The sequence below is a fragment of the Phodopus roborovskii genome, unplaced genomic scaffold (genome assembly GCF_943737965.1).
Source record: "Phodopus roborovskii unplaced genomic scaffold, PHOROB, whole genome shotgun sequence".
In the NCBI taxonomy this organism is placed as follows: Eukaryota; Metazoa; Chordata; class Mammalia; order Rodentia; family Cricetidae; genus Phodopus; species Phodopus roborovskii.
The window spans coordinates 2,584,790-2,601,345 of NW_026126469.1; the positions used below are offsets into that span (position 1 = coordinate 2,584,790).

Sequence of the window (16,556 nt, forward strand, 5' to 3'; positions counted from 1 at the left end):
TGTATGTGAAAGTGTGTGAGTATGAGTGTGTGTGTATGAGAAAGTGTGTATGATAGTGAGTGTGCATGTATTTGTGAAAAGGTGAATGTGTGTGTGACAGTGTCTGTGTGAAAGTGTATGTGTGTGCGTGACAGAAAGTGTATGTGAGAAAGTATGTGTGTGTGATAGTGTGTATGTAAGAAAAAGTGTGTGTGAGACAATGTGGGTGAGAAAGTGTGTGTATGTGAGAAAGTGTGTGTATATGAGTGTGTGAGAATGTGATTGTGTGTATGTGAAAGAGTGTGGGGGGAGACACACAGAGTGTATATATGTGGGAGTTTCTGCATAGCGTTAACGGGCCCTGAACCCTCTTGCCTCAGCCTCCCATATGCTAAAGTTATGACCACTGGTCAACACATCAGGCTTCTGAAAATACAGGCTTCTCAAGTCTCTATTTTCCATAACAAACAGCTGAAGCCCAGAGTGACCACAACAGCAGAGGCACCAAGAGTCCTAACACCACACTTGGGGGATGACAAGTGCCAAGTGGCCTGTTTGCTGGCCCCAGGCTAGCCTGAGGTGCTGGATGATCACGTAAGTGGTTCCCACACACTAAAGATAACATGGAGCAGGGGGCAGGCATCAGATTACACAGGAAGATCTTTCAGGTTTCAACACTGTCACTGCCACAGTAGGAGAAAGACTCATGTGAGGGTGGATAGGACATTAGAAGGAAAAGGCAAGGAAAGAAGGTGGTTTGGTATCCAATGCATGTCCATTTATTTTATACACTTAGAAAAGAAATTGCCCTCCCCTTTGTCCCACCCCCCCCAAAACACACAAAGTTTCTTTTTACAAACATTTAAAAATTAAACCAAATGAAGATAGACAAGTTAATTTCAGTACAATTATTTTTTTTCAGTGTAGCTGTCATAATTAGAGTTTAAATTTCCTACAAGTGACCAATGTCCAAGTAACTTATAGGGATATCCTGATCGACCAAAAGAAACTCCGTATTCCAAGTTAGCAAATTCTAGTACAAAAATAGTCCATGTGTCAGAACAGCTTTGCTTTTACACAGGCTTTGGGTCCTTCTGCTGACTGCATGACCCCTAACGCTCCCAGGCTCTTGTTCTCACAAATGGCTCATTTGTCAGAGCGGAAGCAGCACAGTACCTGCCAGGGCAGGAGCCAATGTCTACCTGGGGACTGAGCTCAAGACAGGCTCAGGAGATCACTGCTGGCCCCAAGGCAGTGAGGCAGAGCCCCAGTCCCAGCCCCAGGTCCACAGCTGGGCCTGTGTGGAGGGACAAGTTGGCCTCTTTTGGAGTCATCCCAGGCCTGGGACATAGGGTATGTCCATCCAGGGAACTGGGCCTGTGCTGGTGCAGCACAGTACACCTTCTGCCAAGTTCTCTCTTTCCACTACACCCTGACAGGCGGGGGCTAGCCCTGGCACCTGCCAGTGGCAAGAGGGTGGTTTTGTCCTGCCGAAGCTGGGCAAGCCAGGGCAGGCTACTTGTCTCTCAGGATGTCCAGCTGTTCCTGGCACTCTGTAAAGAGACGCTGGAATCGAAGATTCTGCCCAATGACTGGCAGCAACTCCTTCAGCAGCTCTCTCTTCCGCAGACCCTGTAGATACAAGAGAAACAGCTGAGGGCAGAAACTCAGTATCTGATGAACCCAGAGAGCTAAAAGGTGGAACCAGAGGAGTATGCATGAGGAAAGGGTAGCTAGAAGAGACATTGTAGCACAAGAAGGAAAAACCAAGCTCTGTCCCCACCTGCCCTACATTTGCTGACAGTCCCTACTAAGGTTGTACTTCCTTGTAGAGTAGAGCAAGTAGCAGACCAGGACTGAGGGTTGCTAGGCTGCCACCCAGATGGATGTTCTCGTACTCCAGGCACTGCAGGGTAACCTGGGCTAATAAGGCACTTAGGGGCAGGGGTGGCATCTGGTATTCTTCTTGTATTTTTTCCCTTGGCTCCTGCTGGACATTTGTAGCAGTCATTACTAAGTAGGCTCTCTACCGCACAGGCCAAAGAGTAAATCTAAACAATAGTACCAAATGGGATCAGCCAGGCAGATGGCATTTGTCAAAGGCAGAGGAGAGAAAGCCCAGAACTTAGGCAGAAAATGGGAGCTGCCAGGAGCCAGGTCATATGAGGAAGGCAACTCAGATGCAGGAACTGCCCCAACTGATGGGGGAAAGGGAGGGAAGCAGCATGAGTAATGGCTGAGGGAGGTGCTGTGAGCCTTTATCATTTACTATAGTAGTAATGACTAATATTCCAGGGATCAACTCCACAGGAAGACCCTACTGCAAGCCATTCACCCAGCTAGAACCTCTAGGACAGAGCCCAGGGTGGCAACAGGTTCCCAGAAGCACTAGAATAGGTAGATGTCCCTGCCCTCTGCAGAGCTCACCCAGCTACCAGTGCCCCCTAGACCAATAGACCTCAGGGTCCCAAACCATCCACATCAGGTGTGACTGTCCAGAGTTCCTTGATAACACCTAGGGCATTGTCTGTCAGTGTTTCAGGACCACCTGTCACCCAATGTGGGAACATACCCCCAAAAAACAACACCTTGGAAATGAGTCTCTCACCCAGGTAAGCCTGCCTCTCAGCAAGGATTCAGACCTAGTGGGGTCCTCTGGAGCTTTCTCTAGGACCCCCAAGCACCAGAGAAATACCCCATGGGCCTCTTATATGGTGAGGATGAGCCATCCCTACCCTGTTCTTAAGTGCTCAAAATGTCTCCAGCCTTCTCTGCAAGGTATTTGGGGTTGCTGAGATACCTCTCTGAATCAGTGCCAGCCTCCACATACTGACACAGTGAATTTACTTCTTCCTGCTCAAGATTTAGTTTCCCCAGGGGTCTGAAGGCAGTTTCCTGCGTTGTGTATGGACACCAAGGATGGAATGTGGGTAGACATTATTTTAATATTCATGTTATAATTAATCCATGTGTTGTATGCATTTAGTTCATCAAAAAAAAATTTTTTTGAGAAATTTCAAATCAATACCTTAATGATGTTCCTTTAGGCCTTGGAATAACAAGGACAAACCAAAGACAAAAACAGTAAACAGAAAGAGATGATCACAGCCAGGGCTGAAGTTAAGGAAACAAAACCAGAAGATATAGTCCACCTCTCCCCCAGCCACACACCAAAAAAAAAGTCAACAAAAGGAAGAGTTGGTTCTTTCAAAGGATTAATAAAACTGCAAACTATTAGACAAATTTGCAACAACTGTGACTGGGCAAAGGCTCTTCCATCTTCCCTCAGCTAGAGCCATCTGTGGTTTAACTTGAAAGTGACACCACCACCAGCACCCCTTTCTATCTCCACCATATAAAGTCCTGTGGGAAGGCACCCAACCTGTTCTAGAAACTGCAACTGCCAACCAGGATGTAGTGTTCCTGGATTCTTTAAGGAGAAGACAGATACAGCCACCAATCAGTGTCCAGGATCTGTGTGAGTTGTCACAGGTTTCCCAGGTCTTTCAGATGTATGAGTACATTGTGGCCACCACTAATTTGTCTCCATACTGTTGTTGTTCCTGTTGTCTATCTTTGTTTCTTCTGGTGGGTCTGTTAGTTGTCATTGTGAATTGAGGTCCAGAAAGAAAAACTATGGGCAGTTCTGCTTTTAACCAGCTCCTTCCTTTGAACTGTTTTCAGGAAGCATACAAAATCTTCCAGAACCTCTCTGAGTTAGTGACCCTCTTTTGATGACCATCTGCAGGAACACATGATAGCCAAAAGGACCAAGCAGCACGACTGATGAGCATAGGGAACCCTGGCCACTCTGATCAGTTTCCTTACATAGAGGTGTGGTTAAGTCTCTTACAACAGCTTCCTCCATGGCTCAGTTCCCTTAGATTCTGGTAGCTAAGCCCTAAGAGGAAAAAGCACCAAAATTTTTATCCAGTGACCCAGAATGAAGAACTACCCTACCCTTTGTACCTGTATGAAGGATAACCCCATCCTGGGCCTGGGCCCAGAGGCCTTTTACTCTTCTTCTTTTCCTATAGAGGGTTTTTCCCAAGTTTATATATCCCCTGCATACTGAAGGGCTCCAATTATGCCTGCTACCGAACTCTAGCAGATGTCTCAAGTACCATCACTGATTCCCTGAATCCTGGCAGTTCCTGTCATTCCTCCCCTCTGGAAAACCCCTAGAGTCCTTTTGAGAAGAAAGAGCCAAGCAAGAAGCCCTCATCCCCATTTACAATATTATGTTCCCTTCTCACACAATGATGTGTAGAACTCAAGTCCCAGAACTCCCCTTTCTCTGAGAAACCCCAGACATTCATCTCTCTCCTAGAAGCTGTTTTCTATACCCACCATCCCACCTAGGATGACTGTCAACAGTTACTCAGTCACTGGCCACTCTATTCACATCAGAAGAAAGGGACCACATAAGGTTGGAAGATAAGAAAGTAGTCTCGACTCTCAACAGAGGAGTCTCTGGCTAATAGCACTTATCACATTGAGATTATGTTCCCATCCAATTGATCCAATTGAGATCCTAACACCAACTAACGTAAGGGAGCACTAGACACCTACAGCCAGACTTTCCTGGCAGGGCTCCAAACAAGGAAGCCAACAAACCTGTCAAGGGGAAGTGAGGCCATACAGGGTACATCAAAGCAAGGACAAAGGACACTAGAAAAATGAGTGCCTAATGAGAAGAGAAAAAGTAATGGGGCCCAAGCACCTAAGCTTTAAGACCCTGGGAACCTAGGAAACACAGTTAAGGGAGAAGCAATTAACCTCTAAGTACTGGGGTGACATATTTTGGTCTTTGAGAAGCCCTTAGGCCAATTAAGGAGCAATAGGAAAAACAGCCTACTACCCTGAACCACCAACAACTGTTGGTGGTTCCAACAACTTAGGAAAGGGAACCGTACATACTTGTTCTTGGTCATGCCTGACTGTCCCAACCCCCTGTTGGGATGACACGTTTTGCATAAACCAAAAAGCACTACCACCTTCTCTGATGATAAGACCCAGTTAAGACTTCCAGACACCAACAAAATTTTGGTGTCTTATCCTCTGTCAGAAGAATATCTACTAGCTGAAAGTCCTGCCACAATCAAAAGGTTCAGTTGAACTACTTCTCAGATTTACAACAAAGAATTCTGGGAGTATTGGCAGAAACCAACCCTCCCCACCCAATTGGCCCAACATCAAATTCCAGTCCAGCTACCCCTATCCAGATGAAATAATACCCAAAGACCAAGGAAGCAAAAGAGGAATTGCAGTCCACATTGACTGGCTTAGAGACACCACACATCCTGCTGCCCTGCCAATCACCCTGGAATACATGTCTCTTGCCTATGAAGAAAACTGGGACCTCTGATTATAGACCAATCCAAGATCTGAGGGAAGTAAATTAAAAGGGTTGACACCATCACCCAATGGTCCCAAACACAGACACTCTCATGACTCTGATTCCTTTAGAGAAACAGGTGTTCGCTATTTTGGACCTGAAAGATGATTCTTTAACCTCCCATTGGCAGAGGTGAGTCAACCCATCTTTGTTTTTGAATAGACAGACCCATAGGGAGGTTACAGTGGAAACTTAACTGGACCAAGTTGCCCAAAGCATTTAAAAACTTCCAACCCTGTTTGATGAGGCATCTCCTGCCCTTCCATTAGGTTCCCAGGGTCATGCTCTTACAATATGTAGATGACCTCCTCCTAGCCTCAGAAACTGAAAGAAATTGTTTAAGGGCCACTGAGGGCCCTTGGGCTAAGGAGTGGTGGGCTAAGAAAGTCCAACTTTGTACATCAGAAGCTAACTCTTGGATAGTTCCTCCTATCCTTTGCCAATTAGTTCCTCTTCCAACTCACTCAAAGTCACTTTCATCCACCTTTGTCAGGCCAAAAACTATGAAGGTGAAAAGTTCATTATCTCCTTTCCTCCCACACAACTCACCTACTTAGGAAGCCTTGTTGGTTCTGCTACTAAATACATATAGGATCTATCTCCTTGCTCATCTCCATGGCCACATTAATCCAACTTACCATTGACTCCTGGGTCCTCAGGAGAGCTTAAAGGTCTAATTCCTGCATGTCTCCCATCATCTCACACCACCTTCTCTGCCTTCTGTGTGTCCATTAATAACCTCATGTGTACAGCAAGCCTTTACTGCCTTCCTCATTAACTCCACCACAAAGTTTGGTCCGGGTTTGCAGGCTGCTTCTCCTCAACCAAGGGTTTCATTTACAAAGCTCTTCTCTACAGTCTAGTCACTGCTCTGGGGCAATTCAGTCTCAGAGCACCTTGTTAACCTTCCTGCCTATGTGTGCTCCCTCACTAGAGACACTGGTCCTCACAAAGACAAGGCATGATTTCCTTCCTTCCTTCCCTTCCTTCCTTCCTTCTTTCCAAGTAGGTCTCATTATGCAGTTTTGGCTGTTCTAGCCTGAACTCTCTATTTAGATCAGTCTGGGCTTGAACTCACAAAGATCTGCATGTCTCTGCCTCTGAAGTACTGGGATCAGGGACATGTGCCACTAGGCCTGACATATCCTGAATTATTGCCACACCAAGAGTGTTGGTAGGTCACCTCCCTCAGCACTAATGCCTACTGAACTCCTGCCCAGGTGTGTAGTGCCAGTATGCCAGTATCCCACTGACACCATAGCTCAAGTAGGCATTAGATGCCTCATGGCAAGAACTCTCAAAGCAGTCTGTCTTATTTGCAAAATTGTACCTTCATGAAATGCAATATGCTTCTTATGGCAAGACTGAAAGATGCACCTACCACTACTGTTGACTCCCACTGGCTTCCAGTGGAGCAGTGAACTGGACCCAGCAAGTCCTTGCATATTTCTCGGAGTCGGGATTCAAACCCTAAATACAGAAAAACAAAACAAAAACAGGAACACATATTAAAGGAAATGAAAATCAAGAATATGCTAAGTTACACACACCCGAATATTTTACTGCCTACGATGGGCAAAAAATGTCTGTCGCTTGCTGTTTGGAGCCTAGAGACTCATAAATAGTTTCTCATTCATTCATTCATTAGCCTTTGAACAAGATAGGTAGCATCCTCACTGCTAGGCCCAAGGAAGTAAGACACAGGCAGCTCAGGGGTAAAAAGTTGTGGAGAAACATGGGAACTGCTGGAGGGCAGTGGGTTATAGGAGCGACTTTGGCAGCTGATGTGAAGAGATCAGAAGCAAGGAGACAACTTCAAAAGGGAGGGTATCAATTGGGAAGCAGACTGAAGAATGACAATTGAATATGGTGACATCAAGGATCATAGACACTACAGTGTGAGTGGTGCTACCAGAAAGTCTAGAGGCAGAGTTTTAGGCAGTGCTAAAATAGCTGAAGCCACAGGGACTGGAGAGAATCAAAAGGATTGAACTAGAATCTGAGGGACTGGAGAAGTGAAGAATGTTTCACATGGTTTACAGATGGTTCCTCCTCTCACAGCCAAGAAAGCAAGAGAAAACTACTGTCCAAGAAGTAATGATCTCGAAGGAGGCAGAGCCTCCATACTATATAAGATTTCTGTTTAACACCCAGGAAAGAGCAAACCATTTCTCAAGGGTAGGGTACACAACCTAAGACATGAGTTACATAGCCCAGGTTTAAGGACCTGGGAGGTCAACATGTTTACCATACTAAGCACACAAAGAATGAGAGGGAAGTAGGCTCAACAGTAATGTCTACTGTGACTAGAGGGCTTATTAACAAACACATACATTCAGATTTACTCAGATAATCATGAGATAATAACACTGTGAGTTACTTTTGAAGACAACTGGTACATTTCTCTATCTTTTAGATACCAGATTTCTTTAAAATATATAAAAATGGGGGAGGTGATGTGGCAGCAGGAAGGTCCAGCCTTTGATGGATTGAACCTTGAACAGCCGTTCAAAGGCAGATTTATTGATGGTTACATAGTTGGTTTATTGGGTAAACAAATTCCTCAAATCAAAGCCCCTGATCTAACCCATGTTTTTCTGAAGGAAAAAATCATCACACCCTGCCACTTTATTCCTTATTGCATACTGTTTTCAGTACCCAATAATCCAAGAGTTCCAGGTGTGCCAGGAACATCTTGTGACTAAAGTAATAGAAAGGCTGTAAAGCTGCTTCAGAAAAACAACTCTATAAATCACAGGAAAAAAAAAAAAAAAAATCACTAATTTCCAGCAAGATTTCTTCAAGGTCAAAGTACTTCTAGAAAACAACTATTCACTCTAATGTTAACCTTAGATACAGTGAAAAACAACTATTCTGTTCTATTGCTTACCACTGATATAGTGACTCTGCTAGATTCCTATAACAGTCAAAGCAAAGAACAACAAAGCTACAGAGAAGCTCTGGAAGCAGAGCTGGGCTATGTGGGTCACAGGAGAACTTTGGAGGGGCTAGTCTGTGCCACACAATGGCAGCCAGGGAGAGGACAGACTGGTAAGATATGATGGGATGGGAATTTGCCAAGGGATGAGAGGTGGTTGGAGGTCACTGCAAAGTCCTTTTCCAACATACCTTGTTCTTTGTGGGGGATGCTGCTAAGGACACAGGCACTCTGAGAGCCCTGGTAGGTGGGTGTGGACTGGAGGGCCCAGAGAGACACTGGGGGGCATGCAGAATCTTCTAGCATAAGGGGCTTAGAGGAGGAAGAAAAATAACTGTCAACAGATGCCCTTCCTTGGAGTGACCTTACCTTCATTCACAAGGTACCGAGCATAGAGGAGGAGCCAATGGCGGTACTCGTGGCTTGACTGCAGGGTAAGTGCCGCAGCAACCTGGTTCTCTAGATAGGCCAATGTAGTCTCCTGCTGTACCACATGAGGCACGGAGAAGAGCCGGGCAGCTTGCCTTCCAGAGCTGTAGAGACCAGCAAGGCAGGCACAATAAGACAAGGTGTACTACATGGGTGTCAGGAAGCTGCTCCCATGTGCCAGAGAGGAGATGGAAAAGTACAGGGAAGGCAATTAAGTCGCCCAAGCCCTGCCATTCATCAGCTAAAATCTATCAACAGGTGCCAGATTTCTGCCAGCTTCCCTATACCTCATCACAAGCTAGGCATCATGATGTTCCAGAGCATCCTGCCCAATAACTGCTGTTTAGATCCCTGTACCAAATGGGTATCTATGACCCTTAGGACCCTCATAAACTATCACCTGGGCCTTTGAAGTTATGGGGCATCCCTGAAACATACTTGACATAGTTAAAAACTAAAAACCCTTTCTGCACTGAACATTAGTTAGGACACAGGAAACAATCAAGTTTTAGACTCAGTTCCCACCCAATACATCACTGTTGCAGTGACCAAGATTCTCAGCTCACATACTTGGAGGTGCGGCCCTGAATTATGGCTAATGGTCCTGAACACAGCATGGCATCCTGGGATGGCAGGCTGTTCCTGAAGTCTGCACACTGAGCCAGTGAATCTTGCTTGTCAGAAACCAGGTTCCTGAGAAAGCAAAGGAAGGAACAAAAGTCAGGAAAACAAGACAACAAAAAGACCAGGGGAGTAGAACAAGCCCTGCCCAACCACCCTAGCAGCACACCAGTGGAGACAGGTGCCAGTTACTGGCAACTTTTCTAGTCATGAGTCTGACAAAATAAATATTTTAAGGCAAGGCTGATGAGAGGAGTTTCACTGAACATTGTATGAAATGTATTCTGAATGCCTGGCTCACACAATGCTGTAGCTGCCCATGGCCCTGTATGACCTAGGCCTGATCCATCAGCTGGGCAATACCAGGCCTCCAGCTTCAAGTACTTGCAACCTCCTGATAAGACAGTTCTCCCACTTTCTCAGAACCAAAACAGAAAGTTGATATGTCTTTTCCTTCTTCTGAGTTTCTGAAAAGTCAAACATGGGATTTTCCTGTCTCATCTTCCTTTCTGAGTAAGTACTGTTACATGTATCACCATGCCTGGCTTGTCTTTTCTTAAATCACAACAGCAGCCTAATCTTCTCAGTAAGTCACAGAGAGCATTTGGTCCAGTTAAGCCTACAAAAGGGACTACTAATAAAACAACCACAGAGCTGATAACCCTATTTGTTGATGATGAAGGAGGCCAGGTTAGCAAGAACCACAAACATTTTTCAGTATCTGTTCTGATAAAATTGGCTCCAGGAAACAACACAGACTTACACACAGACTGTGAAGGGAGAGAAGCCCAGATTCACCGTATTCTACAGAAATAGTAGGGCACATACACAGTATCAGTGAAAGTTCAAAAGAAGCAAGGCCAAGCAGGACTGACCACCAGGGACCAGAACTGTGCCCTGGTGTCTAGTATAGACATAGTCCTTGGGAACAGGACAGAGAGGCAGTTTCTTACCATGTGGAGAGTGATGGATTAAAGCAGTAAGCTTTCCCATCAGACAAGTTCATCACTGGGATTCCATGCTGTGTTAGCAAGATCTGTGACACCGTCATATCACTTCCTGGGGGATACCACAGGATTAAGTTCTAATCAGTAAGCATGAATGAATGCATATTCACTACTGAAGAAATCTGACCCCTTGCTCCCACAATCCCAACACTAAGCCTCTGGACCACTGATAGGTAATCTATATACTGCTGCTTGGTGCTTTAGCCAAGCCATTCTGATAGGGACCCATTTAATCATCTGCCCAGAAAGCATGCCTCCCTGCTATACACCTTCTGCCTGTCTCACTGAAAGTCTCAGGTTGTCCCCTAAGTCTGGCTCTCTATATAATAGACTAGAGCTCAAGGTCCATATCTGTATCTGACCTGATCAGACCTGAGACTCTACCCCCAGGGGAAGAGAAGTGCCCAGCATAGGGGTTACCTGACAGGATGGAGTGTAGAGACTCTTCTTTCACCACAACCACCTGCCTGTGAACATCCCTAAAGAGACAGGAAACAGCTTACTCTATACCCAAGTCAAAGGCATCAGAAAGTCTTTGCTGCACAACACCCTGTATATGTTCCCAGCCCATTCTGCCCTAATTTACAAAAGAAGCTTCAGGCAGTAGAGCCACTGAGCCACTCCCACACCCATACCCACACTGACAGAGACACCTCTGCTAAGACACCTCAATACCAGTGAACATTGTTAACTTCTCTTGGGCCCACTAGCCACTCCTCTGTGGGTTCCCCACTAGAACCCTGCATAGCTTGGAGGCCCCAACCTGTGCCTGTCTCTCACCAAACAGACAGTGTGGCTGCAGCAGTGAGTGCCATGACGTAGGGGCCTGTGCAGTGCAAAGTAGAAATGGGAGATGGGAGGAGGATGGGAGGGAGAAGACGGCGACCACAGGTAGAGAACACTGACAGCATCCTCTTTTCACAGGCAACACAGACCACATCACTGCAAGAGAAGAGGAGGAGAAGGTGTCACAGGGGCCAAGTGAATGATGCAGAGCTTTCCCTCCACCAGGGCCCCAATGGGCCTGATATATTTGCACTTAGTGGGTGCTGCTACTGGAATGGCAAGTAAAAGGCTATGCAAGGATCAGGGTAGGAGAACTTCTGATTTCCCCCTCTTCACCCAAAAAGCTGCTCACATTGATGCTGACCAATGGGCAAGGTGCTTCAGAACTACTGCACCTGATGGTCACTCTCTCCCCCCAAAAAATATGTGTCTAATTCATCACTAATTCATCAGATAAGACCAGAGTGCCCTGGTGACAGTCTCCTGTCTACAAATAGCCAGGGGAATCCAGACAAGGACCTGGGGACAGGCTAGGAAAAGGGTGGAAACACTAATACTACAGAGTGCGAACTGTCAGGGCTGGGACACTAGAGGTGTGCCACTCTATGAGCAAAGAGGGCTTCACAGCAGCACCCCTGATGGAGATATGGTCCTCAAGGAGAACACTATGTTCTGAGTATTGCTTCTAAGGCCAGGCCATTGGTGTAGGGGTCACTACAGCTTACATCCTAGCAAAACATGGAGCCCCCTTCACTATATCTAATCTAATGAGCCAGGGCACATGGGTGAGACATCGTATGAGCAATTTAACCCTGCATAAAAGTACTCCCAACTCTTCCATACTGAGATGTTAGTGGATTCTAAGGAGGGAGGGCAAGCCAGGCATGTTTGTTAACAACTGCCTATTTTCAAAGTATGAATAGAAGAAAACTTTGAAAAGGACCCAGCAGCAGGGAGGGAGTGCTCTTTATCATATGACTAGATCCAACCTGATCATCTCTCAGGATCGGGGCCTTCCTTTAGCTAGCTCCCAGTAATGAAGCTTCGACATAGGCTGCAGTACTGGGCAAGGCTCTCTGTGGGCTAGGCCTGACATTGAGACTATATAGAAGGCCCAGTTTCATCAGTTATTGCTGCAGAAGAGTCTGTGCTAACATCCTTGGGCCCCCTTCTGGGACATGTCACTTACCTTGGGATCAACGTCATACAATTGGTGCTCACAGCAGTCGCAAACACACAGGAAGTCAGGACTTAGAACTCAGTGAGCTCTCCCAAGGGAAAACCCCAGGAACAGAACTGTGGGGTTGTTCAGGACCTAATACTGAACCTCACTTGGGTGCAAGGGACTCTTAAGACCTGACCTCAAGACAGACAGCTAAGGATCTAATTGAAAAGGTCTTCTGAGTGAGCACTGCTGTAAAGCCCTAAAAGCATCTGTTACCCTGTTTTGACCAGGTCCTGATCATGAGAGGTGATCTGACTGCACACAACCACATCAGAAAGAGAGCTCCCTCCCAGCTACTGGCTCTTACTCAAAGTTTTCTTGTATTCAGACTTTGAAAATAGACATTTGTAAACAAGATAGCCTGCTAGGTGCCTGAGAAAGTGCTGGTCATCTTTTCAGAGTAATACAAGGAGGATGGGACTCTTGTGCTGCTATAAGAAGGCACTGGGTGACAGCACTGAGCAAAGACATTCCCATCTCCAGTGCAGTACAGGTTCCAGCCAGCAGGGCCAGGACTTGAAGCACCATTAGTCTACCTCACCCTCAGGACCTTGGATGAAAATCTGAGGTCCAGGGAAGGCACCTGCCAGGCCAGGGAAAAGCAGGCAGAACTAAGACAGGGTCTTGCTAGACAGAATAATAAACACCATTCTCAAAACTGCCTTGTGAGGGTATAAGGTGACGGCACTAACACTGACAGTACTATAAGGACTGAGAAGGCCCCAATGGAAGCCTCTACTGGAGCCATCCTCTACTTGTGCCCGTGCTGTGCATCTCAGCCCTTACCAGCTGCCAGCAGCAGTGAGGACACGGCTGGTAAGCACTGTCTCCCACTCCTTCCCTTCTCGGTTGCACTTCAGGCGACTCAGCCTTATCCCCCCAACAGCAGTCACTTCATTTTCCACCTCAATATACATGGAGGGGTCAGAGCTCACCTGGATGAAGAAAAGCAAACACAATGTCTTTGCAGTTAACAGTAGACCTGTTCAGGTGGTGGTCCCTGGGCATGTGGAACACTCAGGAACTATATGGTAACCTGGGCTCTGAGGCAGGGCAGACAACAAACAGTCTGACTAGCTGGCTAGCCACCAGAGAAGGGTAATAGGGACTAGGAGAGAGAGGGACTAGGTAAGGGGGAACAGGAAAGGAATGTTACCATGTCGTCTCACAAGGGTGTAACTTGCCCAAGAATATACTGTAAAGACTACAGGCACACAGAAACTTAGGAAGAAACTTCCCATTTGAAGGATTACCAAAGACTTCAATATTTGCTAAGAGAGGAAAGCATAATATACCCCAATGTGTTCTCCACCTTAACTTCCCTATGCAATATCATGATATTACATAACAACATCATGGTATAGTTCAATGCCATGGCATGAAATGGATTCAGTCGTATACATATCTACAGATCTGATATATATCTAAGCTGGGTTTCTGTAAGGAAACCCAGGAAAAACAGCTAACAAGTTTTCATAAATGGCCATACATGGAGGGTGCTCAAAAGCAAGGAGCTACATTCTCTTTACTGACACCAGAAACAAGGATGGCTCCATGTGGTACTAAGAAGCAGCCAAGGACAGTGAGACTAGACAAACCACAAACACATGTGCCTTGAAGCTGTCAAGGGTGATAGAAGAGATGCAGAAGGCTTCTCAGAAGAGATGCGAGTGAGGACTTGAAGGAGCTGGTGTCCAGACTTGATGGAAAGGGCAGCCCTGGCAGTTGAGAATTAAAAATAAAACTAGAGAGAGGAAGAGGTATGAGGGAGAGATAGGAAGCTAGCAATCCACCCCAGTCAGCTAGTATTCCCCCAGACAGGGATGGAGAGCCACTGCAAACAAGTCCCCAAGGTGTGACAAAATAGGGTTTATTTATACTCTAGGGAAGAGAACATATGTGTACTTGTGAAGAAGTTGTAGGGTAGGTCCTCACCTGGAGGGTGAATGCTCTCTGCGGACCTGGAATTGGCAGCTTCAGTGCAAGTGCTGGTGCAGACAGACACATGGCCTCCTTCTCCGCAGTCAGGGCAGCTGGAGACTAAAAGAGCCAGAAATAACCCTGAGGCCCGCTTCAACACTACAGGGGTAGTATTAAGGAAAGTAAGTCACCCAGAAGTAAGGACCTAAAATGAGGTTGGGCCTGCTCCCAAGGTATGTCCACCTACTCTGGAAGACAGAAAGCACAAGGGAATGCTACAAGGATCCCCACCTGACAGATGAGGGGGCTGACATCAGGGGACCAGTTGTGGTGTAGCTATTTCCTCTGAGTACCATCTCGCCATCATGGATCAGAGACTGCTGTGGTGACCTACAGAATATGTTGGCCCCACGTCATGGCAATGAAATAAGCAAAACAATACAGTGATAGCTGGGTTTACAGTACTGGTAATGGAGCTGTTCACATACCTTCCATGAAATTGGGGAACGGTATTACTTGACCCTCACCTAATATTCCAAACACCACACCCTCCCACCACCAGGCTGCACGTGGTCTTAAGAAGTGGGTTAAAGTAAGCAAGAGGCAAAAGCTTGACTGAAGGTAGAACTCCAGTAATACAGCTTATATGACATATCACCTATCTGCTAAGTGGGACTTTTCAATGATGTCCATGTCCAGCTGGACTTGGATGGAATCGTTTCTTGGACGTGTTGGCACCTATCTGAGGTAAACAGGCACTCCTTTTTTTGTCTCCCATCAAGTTTTAACATGCCTGCTCAAGGTCTAGATGAATGTCAGGCAGGTCTGAAGGAACATGGCCTACAAGGTACAATGAATGTCTAAGCACCCCACACTAATAAGATATCCCTCCGCATGCAACGGAGGCAGGGTGGAGCAGGTAAGACAGTCCATAGGCCTCACCTGGACAGACAGAGACATGGGCAAGAGACGAGAATCCTTCCGAGGGCGACCTTTCTTCTTTTTTTCCACCGTCTCTACCTCAAGTTCAAGTTTCCGCTTGGATAGTGAGGAGGGCTTGACCAAGTGGACCTTCTCATCACTGTCACTACTACTCTCCAGGAGGTCCCGGGGTCTCAGCTCTTTCATAAGGTTCTGATCTTTCAACCTGAAAACAAAGACAACCGTAATTCTGTCTACAAGGCCATTCATTTTGTAATGCTGTTTTAGATTTTTTTTATTTGTGGTTTTATGTGTATGGGTGTTTTGCTTGCATGTGTATCATTGTACCATATGTATGCCTGGTGCTCTCCAGAGGTCAGAAGAGGCACTGGACCCCTTGGAACTATAGTTACAGTTGAGAGCCATTGTGAGATTGCTATGTGACAACAGCAAAACTTTTAACTTTGAGCCATCTCTCTAACCCACTCTTTACAAAAGTTGATAAACAATGCAGAGAATTCTGGTTCTATTCCAACAAATAACAGTAAGAGAGCTGAAAAACTGAAAAACAGCAACTCTTCCTGGACCGATCAAAGGATGAAGGTGCCAATCACATACTAGACACTGAGTGTGTGCAAGCTCAAGTTAAAACCGTTGGAGGCTAATGACAGGAGCTACAGTCATTACTTCTTTTTCTCCCAAGGACCCTTCCAGGTTTTCAGTCAAAGATGGAAAATTCCCCATGGCTTGGAGGAAAGCAACCCTTTTGAAACAAGACCCTTCCATTCTCCAAAACAATGCCCTACCTGCAGGAAATCTATTCTACCAGGGCCTTGCTCACTGTGGGTGGGGCAAGCAAGTAGCCAACTACAGAAACCTCCCAGGTCCATCTAATGCCTGCTCCCTAGGCTAAGAAAGAGGATAGTTAAACCTATAGATTGTACTAGAGCCTAGGGATTCTGCTTCAACCACAAAAGGGACAAAGTCAATCCTAAAATTTTAGTATGGTTCACCTACTAGACACTAAGAGGCAGGGGTCAGGCAGCTCCCCTGTCAATCATAAGATTCTAGTATTGCTCTCCTACTGGACACAAGGGGACCAAGAGTCAGGCAACTCCCCAGTAAGCAGACAGGGACAAGAGGCTCTAGGTACTTTCTGCTTAAGCATTTCAGAAGACCAAGTTCCTGACCCTTGATAAGATCTTGGTGGGCTTTTTCTTCAACACAGGGAGATCTTTGGAGAGACTGATTCTTGGGGTGGGAGGCATAGCTCCTATGTCTGGAAGCAATCAGCTTTCTTTTCTTTGTCTGGACTATCCAATCCCTTGAATG

The 16,556-nt window shown here is 46.2% G+C and overlaps 1 protein-coding gene across 5 annotated transcripts in view; it reads right to left on the minus strand.

Annotated features, from left to right (window-relative positions):
• Positions 1–872: 872 nt before the first annotated feature.
• LOC127226881 (protein HIRA) overlaps positions 873–16,556 on the minus strand; it is a 78,175-nt gene continuing 62,491 nt past the window's right edge. For 4 of the 5 annotated variants that reach the window (XM_051190998.1, XM_051191001.1, XM_051191000.1 and 1 more), the window contains 10 exons: positions 15,246–15,450; positions 14,319–14,423; positions 13,170–13,318; positions 11,153–11,314; positions 10,793–10,851; positions 10,319–10,424; positions 9,315–9,437; positions 8,685–8,848; positions 6,759–6,847; positions 873–1,611 (listed from right to left, as the gene is read on the minus strand). In XM_051190998.1, the coding sequence (XP_051046955.1) occupies positions 1,495–1,611; positions 6,759–6,847; positions 8,685–8,848; positions 9,315–9,437; positions 10,319–10,424; positions 10,793–10,851; positions 11,153–11,314; positions 13,170–13,318; positions 14,319–14,423; positions 15,246–15,450 (1,279 nt within the window). In that variant the 3' untranslated portion in view covers positions 873–1,494. Of the gene's footprint in view, positions 1,612–3,006; positions 3,029–6,758; positions 6,848–8,684; positions 8,849–9,314; positions 9,438–10,318; positions 10,425–10,792; positions 10,852–11,152; positions 11,315–13,169; positions 13,319–14,318; positions 14,424–15,245; positions 15,451–16,556 lie in introns of those variants that run through there. The other variant, XM_051190999.1, reaches the window with a different exon arrangement.